General features: G+C 44.5%; 1 protein-coding gene across 1 annotated transcript in view; it reads left to right on the top strand.

The window, feature by feature from the left end:
• The window catches only part of ano1a (anoctamin 1, calcium activated chloride channel a), a 79,198-nt gene that overhangs the window by 17,243 nt on the left and 43,652 nt on the right, over positions 1-18,303 (top strand). Inside the window, exons 3-5 of the mRNA XM_083662411.1 lie at positions 5,793-6,140; positions 13,869-13,967; positions 16,612-16,763. Of these exons, the coding sequence (XP_083518537.1) occupies positions 5,793-6,140; positions 13,869-13,967; positions 16,612-16,763 (599 nt within the window). The remainder of the gene's footprint in view (positions 1-5,792; positions 6,141-13,868; positions 13,968-16,611; positions 16,764-18,303) is intronic.

The following is an 18,303-nucleotide window of genomic DNA, read 5'->3' as shown; positions in this document are numbered from 1 at the left end:
GAGTGAGCTCAAGAATTAGCTCAAGAGTTTGATGTATAATATATGCATGTCGTGTTAAAGTTGTGTGAACTGTCGCAGTTTCGAAATTGTAAACACAGTCAGCCGGCGAGAGTCAGACGCTCAAAGCTCACGCTCCATAGGGTTCCATTGCCGTTGCCACCCAGTGACGCGGTTTGTTTACCAAAATGCTGCTCGGCTGATCCCTCGTATAACATGATCAACAAACATTTCGTTATATAAAAGCTATTTAAACTATGCGGAAAAAAGCACTTACACTTGTTACACTTAGCAGGGCTGAGAACTGAAACGCCTTTTTTACATTCAGTCAAAACCAGTTTTATGATTCTCATTCACGTGCTGATGCGCTCGTTTCAGAGTGAAACTGCAGTGCTGCACGTCAACACTGTCACTTTTAATGTCCCGTTTCTCACTTCTCACTTATCACAATGTCATGTTTGTTTTGTACACGATAAACGGCCATCTTGAATGAAGACACATTCACTTGGCTGCAGCCCTGACCATAATGCCTCAGTGCATGCTGGGAGCTCGCGCAGTCTGCCGAGCCATGCGCTCAACTATATCTGAGCATTGAGTGTGTGTGTGTGTGTGTGTGTGTGTGTTTAGGTTACGTCGCTGTTCTGTCAGATAGCCAGCCCACAGCAGTGTGTTGCTATAGCCTCAGCCATTGCAACACACACACACACACACACACACACACACACACTCATAGTGCTATAGGGCTACAAATAGCCTCCGGTTTCCTTTAGCTGGCAGTTCACAGCGCTTGGAGCTGAGATCAGATGGATAAGACTTGACGAGGTCAGAGGCAGGCCTTTTTCAAGGATCGCACTAAAATCACATCCGCCATGTTGAATATGAATAGCCTAACGTGTTGTTTTGCGTGGTTGTGCTCTCCTGTGTTTTGTGTTGTTGGTAAAACGGATATGAGGCACCCAAAGAGAGGAATTGTCCAAATTGATGGCAACCGGGCTAAGAAAAAGTAGGTGAAAGTGAATAGTCAGGAATTCATTTCCAAATGTAGGTTTACTGTGACACAGTCAGGTGTCTTGACAGGTGACTGGCCCTGCTGGAAGCCCCCCTGCTGGGAATGGAACACCTGTCTCCCTGATCCAGAGTCTGCAGTCTAACGCCCTGTGGGACACTTTTAACAGTATCATCACATGTTAGACGACAGTACGACAAGGATTTTCTATATTCACTATTCAATCAATATATAGAAGCGATGTAACCATTTTTACGCCTCAAAGAAACAAAAACAAAACAGGATTTAAGGCTGATTTTTATAACGTTTTTAAAACTCTGTTGTCCTGCCACGATGATCATAACACCATAAGAAAAGTGTAGCACCATGTAATAAAAGGTTTGCGCTGTACTTGGTGGGGATAGAAGTGTATGATTTATATCAATTCACTATTTTCTAGCCACAATTGAGTCTGCAACGTGTCTGTCTGTCTGTGCATTTGACTGAGGAAAGGCGTGTAACATGTTGTCTGAATACTGTGGCTAGTAGAGCCAGGAGCCAATCCATCAAATCTTTCAGTATGCCATACATCCACGTTTTCAAAATTGGAGCCACTGCAGACATGGTGCAGATCAGCCATGGCAGCCATTTTTCTCATTACCAGCAAATTGATTTTCCTCCCTATGTGTTGAAGTGGCATGGATCGGATTGAGACAAATATGTTTACACCTATATAGCTTTTGATAACCAAAGACTATTATAAATCACCAACCACTGGCCAATTCAATGGGATACTGCAAAACATAAATAGATGTTAGAGTCGGCGCATATCACTCTACAGACACTGTCCATGGATATTAAATATTTCATCAGTGTGGCATGCAGCAGCATGGGCTCAGCTGGAGAGGCACATGCTGGTTAATGTGTTATATCTGTTGGCCCCTGTTGTGCACGATGTTGTGCACCGTGTTGTGCACGATGTTGTGTACGATGTTGTGTACGTTGAGCACTATGTCTTCTGTACTGGTCCTGTGAAGTCCCTGAGTGCCTGATAGGCTAAGTGTATAAAGTGCCCAGGAGAACCATCAGTCCAGTGCACCATGAGGCACGTAGAGAAGAACATGTCATGAATAGCATGAGTTAAGTTATGAGCATCAACTGTTCCTGTCTACTTCTCCCTCACCAGCTCCACCTCTCAGTCTATCTAAACAGTTTATTTTCTACTCCTCTCCCTTTCCATTTTCTTCCTCCTCTCACTGCTTTTGGACCACAGGAACTTTTGCATAGTTCTAGGAACAGTTGGAGGAACCGCAGGAACGGGGTCCGGGGAACCGTCGTAGTTCTTAGAACGCCGTTTTGAGGGACTTTTTAGGTCCTACTTCAGAGTATAGGTATACTTTCCCAGCAGAAGACGGACATTTAGTGGTCCAGACATAAGTCTACGTTTATTGGTTGAACTTCTAGAAATGCCCCGAGGCGGTAATATCATCACTAACGTTAACTTGCCTCTTTTTTTTTTGCATGCTAGCTAATTAATTGTTAGCCAAAGTAGTCTCAATCCCCTGTCAACTCGCAGTTGCTTTGCTGTGAAGCTAGTAGCGGTTAGCATGCTGACTTCATTTCAGTGTTCCTATCGTTCCTATTGACGGCGTGAATGCAAGCCCTTGAAGGTATGTAGCCCTTGAAGGTATGTTTGGTCGGAAAGCGCCTGTCTTTCTCCTTGGTGATTTAAATTGCTTTCTTCACATCATTCAACTATCTCCAAACAATCACCATGAACCAGGCTGCTACTGCTAAGCTAACGAACGCACCCGTCTCTCAGGTCACTTCAGTACAATGGCTGCTTTATCATCTGAATCAGAACTTCCATAGCCTACATTTCCAATTAAAGCAGAAGTTGAGAAAATGCACATGATTCACTGTAGAACAATAACAACTGAAACAACAGATTACATATCTGCAGTGTTATTCCTCATTCACTCAATTTCCCTTAAGCTGCGACAGGTAGAATTTTTAAAGCCCCATTCTGTAGTTTTTCTATTTTGGGAAACCCCCACCTAAACGCTGCACTTCCCTGTTTGTACGTTCAGATATCAGTCTTACTTTACTGTTTCTGCTTCTACTCTCTACTTTACTAACCTTTCTGCAGTGTTTATAACTGATTCACTGCGGGGAGAAAATGCTCCAAATCCCGCGAAATGTTCTCGTCATCGACGTGTTTCAGTGAGAGAAGTAGATAATCGCGCAGCTAACCAAGTTAGCAAGCGAAAGACGTTTCATTCCTATACGTACTTCACAATAAAAGCATCCCGTTACAGTAGTTTGCCAGCAGACAGCTTTTAATTTGAAAGATATGTGCAGGAAATGGACTTAAAAGTTCCAGGCAACTTGACACTGTCAAGCCGATCCGGGACGCAACCACCAAAAATCCATGCAGCAACAGGCCTTCGGGGGGGCTTGTGGGAATGACAAAGCCGCCATACTCCCTAATAGAAGGCACTGTACCATCAACATGATGAAAACGCTGTTATATTAAGGTAAAAGAGTTACATAATGGGGCTTTAAATATCAGTAGGTTATATCATTGTTGATAGCTAGACAATTGGCAGCGTCCATCTTGATATACTGTTACACCCCATTTACACCTGGTTTTTAAATGTGGCCTGTATCCAGATAAGTTATCTGGATGTTATCTGGATCAGGAAAGATGCATGCTAATGAAAGGTGTAAATGCATCATGATCAGGATGTGATCAGAACGTCCAGACCACATCTGCAGGGAGGCTGGCTCACATTGTGTTCACATCTTTTACATCCTATTTACACTTTGTTTTTGAATGCGACCATTATCCAGATAACTGATCCGGATACATTTTTAAACCAGGTCTAAATGGAGTGTTGTGTTTCTCAAATGTAGACATCTCCCATAGGGTCTAGAGACCTGCTGCCTCCTGTGTCTTTGGTTAAGAGAATTAGCATGTTGGAAGCTTTGTTTAGCTGTCTTTCACTCCTTCCACCAGCCACCAGACTCTCTGAAAGCTCTGTTTCTGCTGGAAGAAGAAGAGCGCCCTGACTTTCACCTTATGAATAGGCAATGCAATCTTATGTCTTGTCATATCTAATAAATCAAATCACATGTAGAAGTATTGAAACATGAGATTCTGCGTGACCTCCCCCTGAATCTGTGTTCACACCGAGATATTTATTTTTGTCTCTGTCGCTCGATTCAACCCTTTGGAATCGCTCTGTTTAAATCGCTCGTCAACAGGCACAATAATTGACGGACATCTGGGGGCTATAACGTTATGCAATGTCATGATGTTTGTCCACTACGAGCCACCGTAGTTGTTTACAAGCTAAGCCTATCAGCGTGCTCCTAACGCGAGCTCTATACCGGTAGTACAGACTTCACTTCATGTCAGCTGTCAGCCTGTCAATCAGCTGTCAATGCGGTTTGTTGCCACACAATAAACCAGCGGTTTGTTCCAATCCAGTGTGATCTTTGACTCACTCTCACACGGCAGCCAATCAGCATTGAACAGCGAGCGACTGATGCCAGCGTAATTTTGCTCGAGTTGGGATATTTCATCTCGGGTGACGAGCGAATTTTCTCCCTATTTCTGTCGCTCTCTGTCTCTGTCGCTCTGTCGCTCGGACGCCCAGCGATTTTTCTCCCGGGCGAATATACGCTCAATCGCTCGTTTGCATTGACTTTGTATGTAAACTCGATGCCAGCGAAAAACTTTAATAGGTCGGTGTGAACGCAGCTTGAGTCAGCCTGTTTCTATACCTGTTCCTGTTATCAGGGTTCCTACACATTCTTAGGTCAAGAACATTCCAGGCCCAATCCCCTCAAATTCAAGGAGCCAACAGGACATCGTCTGAGACACGGAGCAAAGGTTCATACTGTTGCTGTTTGCTTGCTGCTGTTGAACCTGCATCATTCGACTTCGCACAGATGGCGGGAGACACACAAGCAGACAGCTGAACGAATTTACTGACATCAAGTTAAAAAAAATCAAAAGAACTAAAATTTCCATTCTTGCACAAAATATATAAATTCAAGCATCAATACAGGCATCAATCAGTCCTCCCTGTGCCATCTGCAGTTAGTACAGAACGCCGCTGCCAGACTTTTGACCGGAACCCGCAAAACAGACCACATAACTCCTGTCCTTGCCTCCCTTCACTGGCTTCCAGTACGCTATAGAATAGATTTCAAGATTCTCCTGTTTGTATTTAAAACACTCAACAACCAGCCCCCCTCCTACATCTCAGACCTCCTATCCCCCTACTCCAACACTAGAGCCCTCAGGTCAGCCGATCAGAGGCTCCTGACAGTCCGGAGGTTCAACCTCAAGCTTAGGGGGGGCCGTGCCTTCGCTGCCGCAGCCCCTGTCCTGTGGAACAGCATCCCCACCTCTATCAGGCTCCGCCCCCTCGATAGAGGCCTTCAAATCAAACCTGAAAACCCATTTCTACCTGCTAGCATTTCCTGATTCTAGATGATTCATGCCTTGGTTTCCCTATGTTTTTTGTGTATCGCTACCCTACTGTATGTACAGCACTTGGTTGACATGTGTCATGTTTAAATGTGCTCTATAAATACATTTGATTGATTGATTGAATCATTTTCAATGACCCATGTCTATTCATGTATATTTTGGAAACGTTTTTCAAGGCCTTGATTTTTCTCAAATTCCCAAACTTTCAAGGATTTTAAGGACCCGTGCAGAACCCTGTGTTATGATGTTTCTGTACATGAGTCTATATACTCACTCTCCTCTCTCTCTCTCTCTCTTGCCTTGTAGCCACTGAACTCCCTCTATTCGGAAGACGGCTCCTTCCGGTGTCCTCGGCCGGGCCCGTACTTCTCCGACGGCCTGCGGCGGGTGGACTACGTGCTGACCTACCAGATCCAGAAGCCCGGCAGCGTACGGCGCCACTCCAACCGCTTCGCGGACAACAACCTGATGCGCCGCCTGCGGAGGAGCCTGAGCATGAGGAGCAGCCGAGCCCCGCTGCAGCCCAAGGAGGACCCCGAGATCGCAGCCAAGGAGCAGCGGAGCGACTACCACGAGGACGACAAGCGCTTCCGCCGCGAGGAGTTTGAGGAGAACCTCCTGGAGATGGGCCTGGAGCTGGAGAAGGACGAAGGGGTGAGTCAAGTCATGTCCCAGAGGGCTTCACAGAAAATATGTCTAGCTAATTCTAGCTGACACAACAGTAGCAAATTACAGTAGTAATGAGAAATATAGAAAATATAGAAATATAGGAGAGAGCGGAGGAGAGAGCAGGAGAAGGGAGGGAGAGCAGGGGGAATGTGAGAGAGGAGAGAGCAGGAAAGTGATGACGTGGGGAGGGAATGGGAAATGTTGGGGAGTAGAGCAGGTGGGGAAGGAGCAGGGGAAGGGGGAAAGAGGAGAGAGGGGAGAGGGGCTATGGTTTACAGCAATGGTTTCTCCAATAATGATTAAATCTCCCATACCAATGATTTAATGTATTATAAAGCTATATAAGCTATAAACTATATATAAACTGTATGAAACAGATTTCAGTGAGTGAGTGAGTGAGTGAAATCAGTGTCTGAATGCATGGAGCGGTTGGGCATCAGTGGGAGGTGGGGTCATGAACCCCAGCCTAAAGTTTGTTGGGGGTCGCGGCTCAAAAAGGTTGAGGTTAAACCACTGGTTTACAGCAGGATAACTACAGCTGGAATGTCATGTGGTAAATCCTGACTTCACCCAAGCGCCACAAGTACAGTATTTTTTTTGCCAATTCATTTGCCGCATAGAAATGGAAAAATAGCAGCGTTCTTTTCTTTAATGGTCATTTTTGCAGCATTTTCTGAAAATAATCGTTTTGCCGTATATGATAGTTGACAGTTGAAACTGACAGGAAAGATAGGAGGGAGAAAGGGACGTATGACATGCAGCAGGTCACACAGGTCAGCTTCGAACAGTGCATTTGTCAGTAAATGGTATATTTACGGACGCCCAGAAATCGCTGTTTCTATGAGGTTCCAATTATTCCTCGAATGCAGGCAAGACAAACAGCTAAACAAAAAATGCCACGAGACTGGGTTCATTGCAATCTTAGCTTGGAAATGGCAGTTCCATAATTTAAGCGCCTAGTCTGCTGGCAGAACCAGAACACAATATAGTTTGTTCATTCTCTAGGCCCTCTCCACATATCATATATGACAGATATGTGGTTATTTTCAACTCTGCTAACACTCTTCGCCTTCCTTGCAATACGACACAATAGGACACATTTTGATGATTGGTCGGGAGCTAGCGAGGCTTGTGGGTATTGTTGTAGCTGCCATGATAACAGCAGTACACACGTGTGTGTGTGTGGGTGTGCGTGTGCGTGCCTGTGCGTGTGTGTGTGTGTGTGTGTGTGTGTGTGTGCGTGTGTGTGTGTGCGTGTGTGTGTGTGTGTGTGTGTGTGTGTGTGTGTGTGCGCGTGCATGTCTCTGTGTGTGTGTGTGCGTGTGCGTGTCTGTGCGTGTGTGTGTGTGTGTGTGTGTGTGTGTGTGTGTGCGTGCGTGCGTGTCTGTGTGTGCGTGTGTGTGTATGTACGTGTGTGTGTGTGTGTGTGCGCGCGTGCGAGTGCGTGTCTGTGTGCGTGCGTGTGGGTGTGCGTGTGTGTGCCTGTGCGTGTGTGTGTGTGTGTGTGTGTGTGTGTGCGCGTGTGTGCGTGTGTGTGTGTGTGTGTGCGTGTGTGTGTGTGCGTGTGTGTGTGTGTGTGTGTGTGCGTGTGTGTGTGTGTGCGTGTGTGTGTGTGTGTGTGTGTGCGTGTGTGTGTGTGTGTGTGTGCGTGTGTGTGCGCGTGCGTCCTGCCTTGGGAGGGTGGTAGACACAGGTAATATGTGTGATTTATGGTGGAGAGCGTGACAGCCATTGGCCTGGATCTCTCCAGAGAAATTGTCTGCGTGCGACGCGAGAGAGAAATTTGACTATCAGTCTACAGTGTCGTCGTGCTGTTTGTGAGTCTACAGAACAGTGTCTACATAACATGTTCTTTTCTCTGTTTCACTTTCCCTTTGAGTTCCATTACCAGCCCGCAAGCATCTATCCTAGCTCCTGCTGCTGTCAGTGTGCAGTGGTTTTCTGCTACGTTTAGGATCAGGAAATAGTGTCGGCCATAGACGGGCATTGTATGCATGATTTTGAATTAAATTAAATTTTTGATCTCAAAAAACAAACATCCATTATTGATGAGACTCCACAGTTGACTTGATGTCATTAGATACATGTACTTGATTCAATTTGCCAGATACTTTTTTTGGCTTTACCTAATGAGAAGGTACAGTTATTTTAGTCTTTTTTTTTATAGGTTTCCACATTTAGAAGGGTAGGGCTTATAAAAGATTTATTACTTTATTTTTTATGCAAGAATTTTTTTTTAGCTCCTCGGAGATCCAGGGTTTCCCTCGTGCAGAATCTCTCTTCTTCTTAGGAGCAATCAGAGGAAAGCATTTCTCAAAGACCACATTGAAGAGGCCTAGAAATGATTGATACGCTTCATTAACATCTTGCACCTTGAAGAGCTCATTCCATAAAACACCACTAATCATTATTCAACAATTATTGTTATATTGTTGTATTGTTGTAACATTGATTTGTTGTATTGTGTTGTATTGTATTGTATTGTATCATTGTAACATTGTATTCATTGTTCCATTGATCAGTACTGTCTTGAGCGAGCCCTGTAGTTTAGATCGATGGAGCTGGAGAGAGGCCATCTTTCTTCTCAACTCTCAAAAGTGGTGTGATATCAGCGTCAAGCAGTGTGGAGGCTCGAGGGAGATCAGAATAGTCCATTACATTGTACATAATGGACACAGCTTGATTATAGGGCTCAGTGTGAAGCTGTCTGTCTGTAGTCGATAACAGATGCAGCTTCAAAGAGTTGCAGAAGGTGATGGGGCGTTTTTCAGATCAGATGAAATGAAACTTTAATGTGGGGAAACTGAGCAGTTTAACAACAGATATAATAAGATACAGCAAATAAAATTAGAATATAATAATTAAGAAATTAAAGTATACCAAAAATATATGCGTGAAATAAACGGAAACAATACTACTCAATTAATCAATTAATAAATCAATCAATCAATTAATCAATCAATCAATTAATCAATACTAGAAATGCCACATGCTCATTTCTAGTTTCATGCTACGCACGCTTCAGAACCCCTCTGCCTATATAGTAGTGAGATACTTGTCACTGATGATGTGGCAATGCATAAATGTGTTAGTTTTCTAGTGGCACAGATCCTGTAAAAGTAACGCACTTAAAAATATTTTAGTTCATTTGATCATTATGTAGTTGAAGGTAAATGAAAAAAAAAAATAGATTGGGTGTATTTATCTTTTTAGTGCATTCAAATGTCTCTGTTTTTCTTAATAGCTAGCTATACGAGGGTCAGTCACTTTCTAAAAGGCAGAAGTGACTCATCTCAGTTGGTTATTCTGGCCCCGCTCTGATCTTGTGTTCTGTCAGGCAGCCAGCTAATCTCTTTTCTACTCTGTTAATCCACGTCTTTGAACTGCTCTCCAGACCATTAAATAGAGATTATCTTGTTAATTGTTCTATCTGATCTCATAAAAGCATTATATTACCGTTAGCTCTTGTGTCACCACTGTGTGTTTGCTACGTGATTGCAAGCATGAATACGAGGGGCGGGGGGCGATTAGCTTTGTCTTCACTGCTAGAAGAACTTCTTCTCAATCACTTGTCACTTTTCTGTAGATTAACCCATTGATACCCGATGCAGCATTTGCGTGTATATCCCTCATTTGTGTGCGTATCCCTTTAAGACCGCGAACCGCGTTAACGCGGTTCGCGGTCTTAAAGGGATACGCACACAAATGCTGCATCAGGTATCAATGGGTTAAGGAAGAGAAATAACCAGTTGTGAGTCTGCCTGATGTTTTAATGAGTGCATGCATGGACAAGCCTGTGAATAGAAGACTTGTGATTTCAGGCCAAATCCAAAGGTTTGATCATTTGGAGGCTCTTATATTAGTCATTATTATTACATCATCAGTTAATATATTATAGCCCTTAAAAATGAATCACAGTAAATGTAATAATGTCACTGTGACATTACATTCTCGAGCTGCTAAAAGCCAATTTCTTCTTGTAATGACTTATCCGTGGTGCCATAATGGTGGAACGAGCTCTCCCCTCCTGTCAGGACGGCTGAATCACTGCCCGTCTTCTGGCAGAGAATAAAAACACACCTCTTCAAACTTCACCTGGACCCTTCTTCAACTAACTCTTCTTCTTATTCTTCTTCTTCTTCCTCTTCTTCTTCTTCATCTTCTTCTTCTTCTTCTTCTTCGAAATCCAACTAATTATTCCTTCTTAAAACAACTTTCAACAAATGCTACTTTATTCATTTTAAAAAGTCTTAGCTGATGTAGAGCGTAGTGTTGCGCAGTTGAGCGCACTACTGTTGACAAGTCACTTTAGATAGGACTATATTTTCTGAATGTATTATTTTGTCAGTGACAGAGCAGTCCAGCCATTTAAGGATGACGTGAAGTCTATCATAAATGTGAAATGCCTCAGCTTCCACTGGGGGGTTACATCCCCTCCAGACCTTCCCCATACAGACAGTGGCCCATTTCCACCGCAGGTAGTAGTGCGATCCCGCTCCGCTCGACTCGATAAATGGTCTCATTCCACCACTAAAAACTATCCCAGCCCGGGTTGTATTGGGGTCGAGTCGTGCTACTTTTAGTACCTGCCTCGTCGTGGTTCTATTCTGTGAACCCGGGTTCATACGGTGACGTGAAAACATTGTTGACGACTGATTGGTCAGGCAGAATCGTCTTTACTCTGTCTACTGACTGTCATATGCAATGCTGGCGGCTGCATACCAGTTTAGTGGGCTTACCTTCTCTTCTGTTATGTATATTTCCATCAGTCTTTTGTGTTGCTGCCTTCGCCTCCGGTGAAATAAAATCGTGGCGGGTGCTGCTCAGGAAGCTCTGTAGCTGAGTGCAGGCTGCAGCGCTCCGCTAGGCCGCAGCGGGTGTTTGGTGAAGCCGCGGTCTTGCCTGGTGAGAGGCCGCGGGGTAGAGGCTTCACTCTGTTGCGCCTCTCCCGTCCCCGCACAGCGCAGCGCATGCCTGTGAGTTTGACTAACTACAAAGTGATATCCATTCTCCTGGCCGATTGTCACATTTGCCCATGTACACTGTAGGTCATTTAGAGGCACCAGTATTTCATAAACAGTTTAAAAGTTCTGTGGATGGATTTAATTGTAACGTTATGTTATAGCCTACTTCGGCTATAAGCGAAGGACAGATATGCGGTCGCTATGACGACCAGCTGTGGGCGGGGGTGGGTGGGGGCAGATGATCCGCGGTGGAAGCAAAACGTCCATCGGGCCGAAACGATTAGAGCCGAGTGGTGACGAGCTGTGCAGGGCAGTAAAATGTGGTGGAAATTAGCCATAAGTGTCCCTATGTCCAAATCAAACCTATGCCCCCTGCTCTATCAGTGATGCTGCAGTATTCTGACTGCTTCATTGATTCTGTGTTTACATCTGAACACAACAAACCAACAGGTACATACTGTAATCCAGCAAGCCCAGACACAAACCTTTTACCCGTTTGACCTATGAAGGAGTTTGTCTTCAGCCTCTGCCTAGGCTTGTTCTGCTGCAGACTGTTGTGATGCATCTGCTGCCAAGCGTCTGTTAACAAGGTTTCCTCAGGCTGCTGGCTGCAGCTCTCGGAGAGCCGGTTAGCCTGGGCTGTTATAGAGTGTACCACAGGTGGAACCAGAAATCTCTGCCATCTTCTATGGGGAATTGTATTGTTCTCAGCGCTCTTCCAGCCTGGATATGCAGACAGAATTCCCAAACAACCTTACAGTAATATTCCTAGAATTTTCCAAAGAGGAAAGTAGAGGATTACGCTTGGTTCACACCATAGACAGCAACGCTGAAGCAGCGCTGAAGCAGCGCTGAAGCAGCGCTTCACGGAAGCTTCGAGCAGGACAGGAGCCTTGCCATTCACACCAGAATCACTCTGTTTTGTCCACGCCTCGCTCTGTTTTGCCTGGCACTGCCCTGGCCTACGTCGTGGCCTTAACAAGGATGCTGAAATGAAACTGCCTTTGAGTCTGCCTCTGCTTCAGCGTAGCTTCAGCTTCACGCTGTAAGATGGATAATTAACACTTTCCCCGCCATTGACGTGATATCACGTCAATCCGTGTTTTCACCGCCATGCCATAGATGGCGCTCTTCTTGTCCACCTTATGAAGTGCTACTTCACTCCTAACGTTGCCCAGAAGCCACAAAACCAGCAAGCAGAGAAAAGCAACAATCTCCCTCCAGGAAAAAGCTCCGCAAAAAACACATCCAGCCTGGTGCAACGAGCTTTTCTCCCCGGGCCCGGCGCGCTGTCACACGGATTCGCGACAGTCACTAAAAGCTGAAGGATTTTTTTCACACAAATGCCCACAAATCACTTCTCCTGTCAGGGACATTAGTCATCGGCTTTGTGAACCCTCACATCATGTACATTTCAGCTGTCAGATTTGCCCCCAGATCTCCACACATCGAGCTCCAGAAGCCGCCACCGCCCCGCGGGCAAGACGAGAGTGCGATAACGCACGTCCCCTCTCTGAGGGCGGGGTGAATCTCTCCCTCCCTCCGCTCGCACAAAAATGCATTTTTCTCTGCTTTCTAGGGACCGGCGGGCGTTTTGGGTGAAAACGACCTACATTCAAGTGTCGATAACTAAAGAACGGATCAAGGCAGAAACAAACTTTTTTCTCTATGAAAGTAGAGGCTCTCTCCTTTCTATTTTCTGTGTGTCCCGGAGTATCAGTGAAAATGGTCAGAAACCCTGGCGGGTTAACAAAGCCGGAGATGATTGTGATTGGTTGTGTGCAGGCTGGAAAAGCAGCGCGTCCAAATGGATAATAATAACGCTACCTGGAGAATGCCATACTTACGCCCCTGGAGGGTTTTCAGGCCATTCTCCTTCACATTCAATGCTGATTATATATTTTATATTATATTTTTTGTAATTGTTTTTATACGTGTAAATAAGCGTGCCCAATCCGATAAGATTGGAGAGCCTGCTCTCCAAACAGGACCAACATGGTTTTATCCCAGGCAGACGAAGGAAGAGGGGCGAAGGACACGCGTGTCGATTGGCCCGATTGGCTATACTATCTGTTTGAGGTGCTTATTGTTATTCACTCTGCAATGTGATGTGATCTGCAAACTAATAACTCATAACATAATAAATCAAGCTGCTGCAAGAACCCTGTTTCATTTAAGTTCAATCTAACCTTGTCAAATCTAATCAGACAGTCTGTGATTATATTAGCAAGCTAGTTTGTATGTATTTCTGTAACCAGACAGGTCAGTGTTTTGAGCTGTAGTGTGTCTGGGAGTGTATGAGTGTCTTTACATAACAGAGGCCTGCAGTGAGAAGTTAATATCCAGCCATAGAGACATGGATTTTATGCTCAAGTAGATGCAGAGATTTTGCCTCTGAGCGGACGTCCCAGTTAGTGCCGCATTACATTCCCTGCCTACCAACACGAGGGTCGCAGGTTCAAGCCCCCATGTCACCTCTGGCTTGGTCGGGCGCCCACAGGCACAATTGGCTGTGTCTTCGGGTGGGAAGCCGAATTAGGGGGATGTGTCCAGATCGCTGCACTAGTGCCTCCTCTAGTTGGTCGGGGCGCCTGTTCGGGGAGAGGGGAACTGGGGGGAATGGCATGATGCTCCCACATGCTACGACGTCCTGCCGGTTAAACTCCTCGCTGTCAGGTGAAAAGAAGCAGGTGGCGACTGCACATTTATTTTAATTTTTTTTACATCTGATTCTTTGTTTGAATTCCAGAGTAAGATCCCCGGAATCGGCTTCCTGAAGATCCACGCACCCTGGAAGGTCCTTTGTCGAGAGGCGGAGTTCATGAAGCTCAAGATGCCCACCAAGAAGGTAGTCCACCCCTCCGTATCTCTGGCCTTGTCTGTATCTATACCCACCAAGAAGGTAGTCCACCCCTCCGTATCTCTGGCCTTGTCTGTATCTATACCCACCAAGAAGGTAGTCCACCCCTCAGAATCTATGGCCTTGTCTGTATCTACAGTATGCCCACTAAGAAGGTAGTCCACCCCTCAGAATCTATGGCCTTGTCTGTATCTATACCCACCAAGAAGGTAGTCCACCCCTCTGTATCTCTGGCCAAGTCTGTATCTACAGTATACCCACCAAGAAGGTAGTCCACCCCTCTGTATCTCTGGCCATGTCTGTATCTACAGTATGCCCACCAAGAAGGTAGTCCACCCCTCAGTATCTCTTGCCATGTCTGTATCTATACCCACCAAGAAGGTAGTCCACCCCTCCGTATCTCTGGACTTGTATGTATCTATACCCACCAAGAAGGTAGTTCACCCCTCTGTATCTCTGGCCATCTCTGTATCTATACCCACCAAGAAGGTAGTTCACCCCTCAGTATCTCTGGCCATGTCTGTATCTATACCCACCAAGAAGGTAGTCCACCCCTCAGTATCTCTGGCCTTGTCTGCATCTATACCCACCAAGAAGGTAGTCCACCCCTCAGTATCTCTGGCCATGTCTGTATCTATACCCACCAAGAAGGCAGTCCACCCCTCAGTATCTCTGGCTATGTCTGTATCTATACCCACCAAGAAGGTAGTCCACCCCTCAGTATCTCTGGCCATGTCTGTATCTATACCCACCAAGAAGGTAGTCCACCCCTCAGTATCTCTGGCCATGTCTGTATATATACCTACCAAGAAGGTAGTCCACCCATCAGAATCTCTGGCCATGTCTGTATCTATACCCACCAAGAAGGTAGTCCACCCCTCAGTATCTCTGGCCATGTCTGTATCTATACCCACCAAGAAGGTAGTCCACCCCTCAGTATCTCTGGCCATGTCTGTATCTATACCCACCAAGAAGGTAGTCCACACCTCAGAATCTCTGGCCTTGTCTGTATCTATACCCACCAAGAAGGTAGTCCACCCCTCAGTATCTCTGGCCATGTCTGTATCTATACATCACATGCATATTTAATGACTGTAGCTTATCTTGTTGCCTTGAGGCTCTGTCATATGTCTCCTAGTCGCTCAGAGCTCTAGGTGACCTACAGTAAAGTGTGCAAACTAATCTCCCATATCGGCCGGTCCTTTTCTGTCATCTGGTGTTTCAATGGCCCTGTGCTGCCATTTTGCTGCGGCCATTTTAATCTGCCTTCTGTTGAGCATTTGGTTTAATTAGGAGAACAAAATGCATGAATAATTGCACACCGTATTTGTGAAGTGCCCTCCTGTACAATCTTGCATTCGCAGAGGAATCTCATTACAATCTACTTTATTCAATAATGCTGGTATTGTATAAATTCATAATGGTGGTACAGTGTTATCTATTCTGGCATTATTCTGAAAATTCGACTATACAGAGTAGGGTTATTATCAGTTTAGCGATATTGGAATTTTATTTAAAAAAAATGGTCCAGTCAGCGTTGTCCACGTCCAATATGATGGATATGATTCAGGATGATTTATTTACATATTGTGTAATTGAAATCCTAAACTAGAAGAACTAGGAGTGCATGAGGAGCAGACACCTGGCATCACTTTTGGGGATTTAGCTCCTCTTTCTGTGTTAGTGAGGACATTTGATCATCATCAAGTATGGAAATACACACCTACACACACACACACACACACACACACACACCTACACACACACACACATGCGCGCACATACACACAGACACACACCTCCAGGGCTGGCTGCCCGTCAGACTGTGAGCGTGTGGGTTTGTCAGCGTCTTGCTGCAGTCCAGCCACCACAGTCACACCTCTGTGTTCACAGCTTCCCCCCCACACACACAAAGTCTTTGCCGTGATACAGCCAGAAATTGTCAAATATATCATTTTAGTCGATGCTTTGTTCCAATGTGCCTTTAGGCTACAGCAGTTTATGCCTTACAGCAGTCTATGCATTTTAATATCCATAGCTGCTGGGGATGCTGAAGCCCTTTGCAGTCATTCATTGATCGGCACAAGATGATTGTTCAGACTTTTTCCCAGTGGTCACTCTGTGAAGAGTAAAGATTTTTCACCACACACTGGCTGCTTCTAACTGACTGAAAAGAAGACCTTCACAGTTAAATGGACCTAGGAGAGCTCAAGGAGGAGTGGCACTGTACTGTAGGGTTGGACCCATGTATCAGACTGATATAGCCTTTAATTAAACATCAACATTGATGCAGTTTGTTTGCTCACATATTTATTGTAGAATTGCATGAATAGATTTCATCATTATTATCGGTGGAGCCGTAGTGTAGAGAGCACAGTGTAGAGCTTGTACATATATATATATATATATATATATATATATATATATATATATATATATATATATATATATATATATATATATATATATATATATATACAGTATATATATACATAATTAGTGGTAGCAGTAGCCTAATATTATCATCTCAAAATGTCAGTGTGCTGGTATCTGCCTAACGACCCATATCGGTTGAACCCCAGTGACTGTGTTCCCTAACTGCCAAGTGGCCGTGTCTCTCTTGCCTCCTCAGGTCTATGAGGTGAAACAGGGCAGTAACGTGGTGGAGAAGATCAGGCTGTTCATTCACAAAGTCACAGCTCCTCTCCACCCCAACGTGGAGCCCAACCGGCCACAGAGCGTCAAATCACTGTCCCATCCGTTCTCCAGAGAGAAGCAGCATCTGTGAGTAAAGTGTCAACATATAAATACTACAAAGACTTTTATTTCTTACATTCATTCATTATGTTGTAAGGTCAGCAGCTAGCTAACTAGCCTACCTCGATAGCTATTGGCTAGCATGGCTAGTCTGAACTTGGCAGCTCAGCTAGGCTAGCTAGCTGACCTAGCTTAGTGTCGCTGGACTGTGTGTTTTCAGCTATAGCAGGAGTGCTATGCATCATAATAAAGCTTCATCACAGTACCACTTGCCTTATTCACTGGGCTTCAGGCTGATTTGATTTAGCCAGAAAAACTGTGGTTTAATTTGACAAATGAAATAATTTCAGCCTCTGATAAATGGAACTAAAACAAGGCTACAGAGTGAGTGGTTAAATGCTTCATACAGTGTTTGCAAAAGTAGCCTATACATTTAATTTGGATTTAAATAATTATCTCTCATTTAAAGTAGCCTCTACTCATATTAGTTATATTAGTGAATTTGCCCAACTGAATACTTTCTATCATAAACAATTCAAATGACTTTGAAAAGGTTTTGCAAGTGAAGTAAATGCGTGTAGTGGCAACTACGGAGCCCTTAAAGTTCTGAAAGGTAATATTTATTTTGAGGATGCTAAAGTGTGCGCACACTTTAGTATAGTGTGCGCACACTATACTAAAGTGTGCGCACGATTTAACTAAAACGTGCGCACACTTTAGTATAGTGTGCGCACACCATACTAAAGTGTGCGCACACTTTAGTATAGTGTGCGCACACTATACTATAGTGTGCGCACACTATACTAAAGTGTGCGCACGATTTAAGTAAAACACGTTTTACTTAAATCGTGCGCACACTTTAGTATTATACTATACTATAGTGTGCGCACGCACACTATACTAAAGTGTGCGCACGATTTAAGTAAAACGTGTTTTACTTAAATCGTGCGCACACTTTAGTATAGTGTGCGCACACTATACTAAAGTGTGCGCACACTATACTAAAGTGTGCGCACGTTTTAGTTAAATCGTGCGCACACTTTAGTATAGTGTGCGCACACTATACTAAAGTGTGCGCACACTTTAGCATCCTCAAAATAAATATTACCTTTCAGAACTTTAAGGGCTCCGTAGCATTCAAAGGTACGCTTAATGCAATTTCAAATCACAAGTGTTCCTCTTGCAAGCAGAATGATTTTTTTTTTTTGCTTCAGTTATTTGTTAAAATGTGAGCGAGTTAGTCAGCATTGGTGCATCACGCATAGCAGAGCTATTTATGCATGATGACTGATCAGTGCGGGGTAACAATTAGCCTAAGTGTAATTATTCAAAGCCTTCAGCCGGTTCCATCATTTTCACAGTGTATCACGACTGAGCTGAGGTGAATATTTAACAGTGTATCACGACTGAGCTGAGGTGAATATTTCACAGTGTATCACGACTGAGCTGAGCTGAAATATTTCACAGTGTATCACGACTGAGCTGAGCTGAAATATTTAACAGTGTATCACAACTGAGCTGAGGTGAATATTTCACAGTGTATCACGACTGAGCTGAGGTGAAATAT

The sequence above is a fragment of the Poromitra crassiceps genome (genome assembly GCF_964638095.1).
Source record: "Poromitra crassiceps genome assembly, chromosome: 28".
Classification (NCBI taxonomy): domain Eukaryota; kingdom Metazoa; phylum Chordata; class Actinopteri; order Beryciformes; family Melamphaidae; genus Poromitra; species Poromitra crassiceps.
Note: the sequence above shows the minus strand (reverse complement) of the source record. Positions and strands in the feature narration are given on the sequence as shown.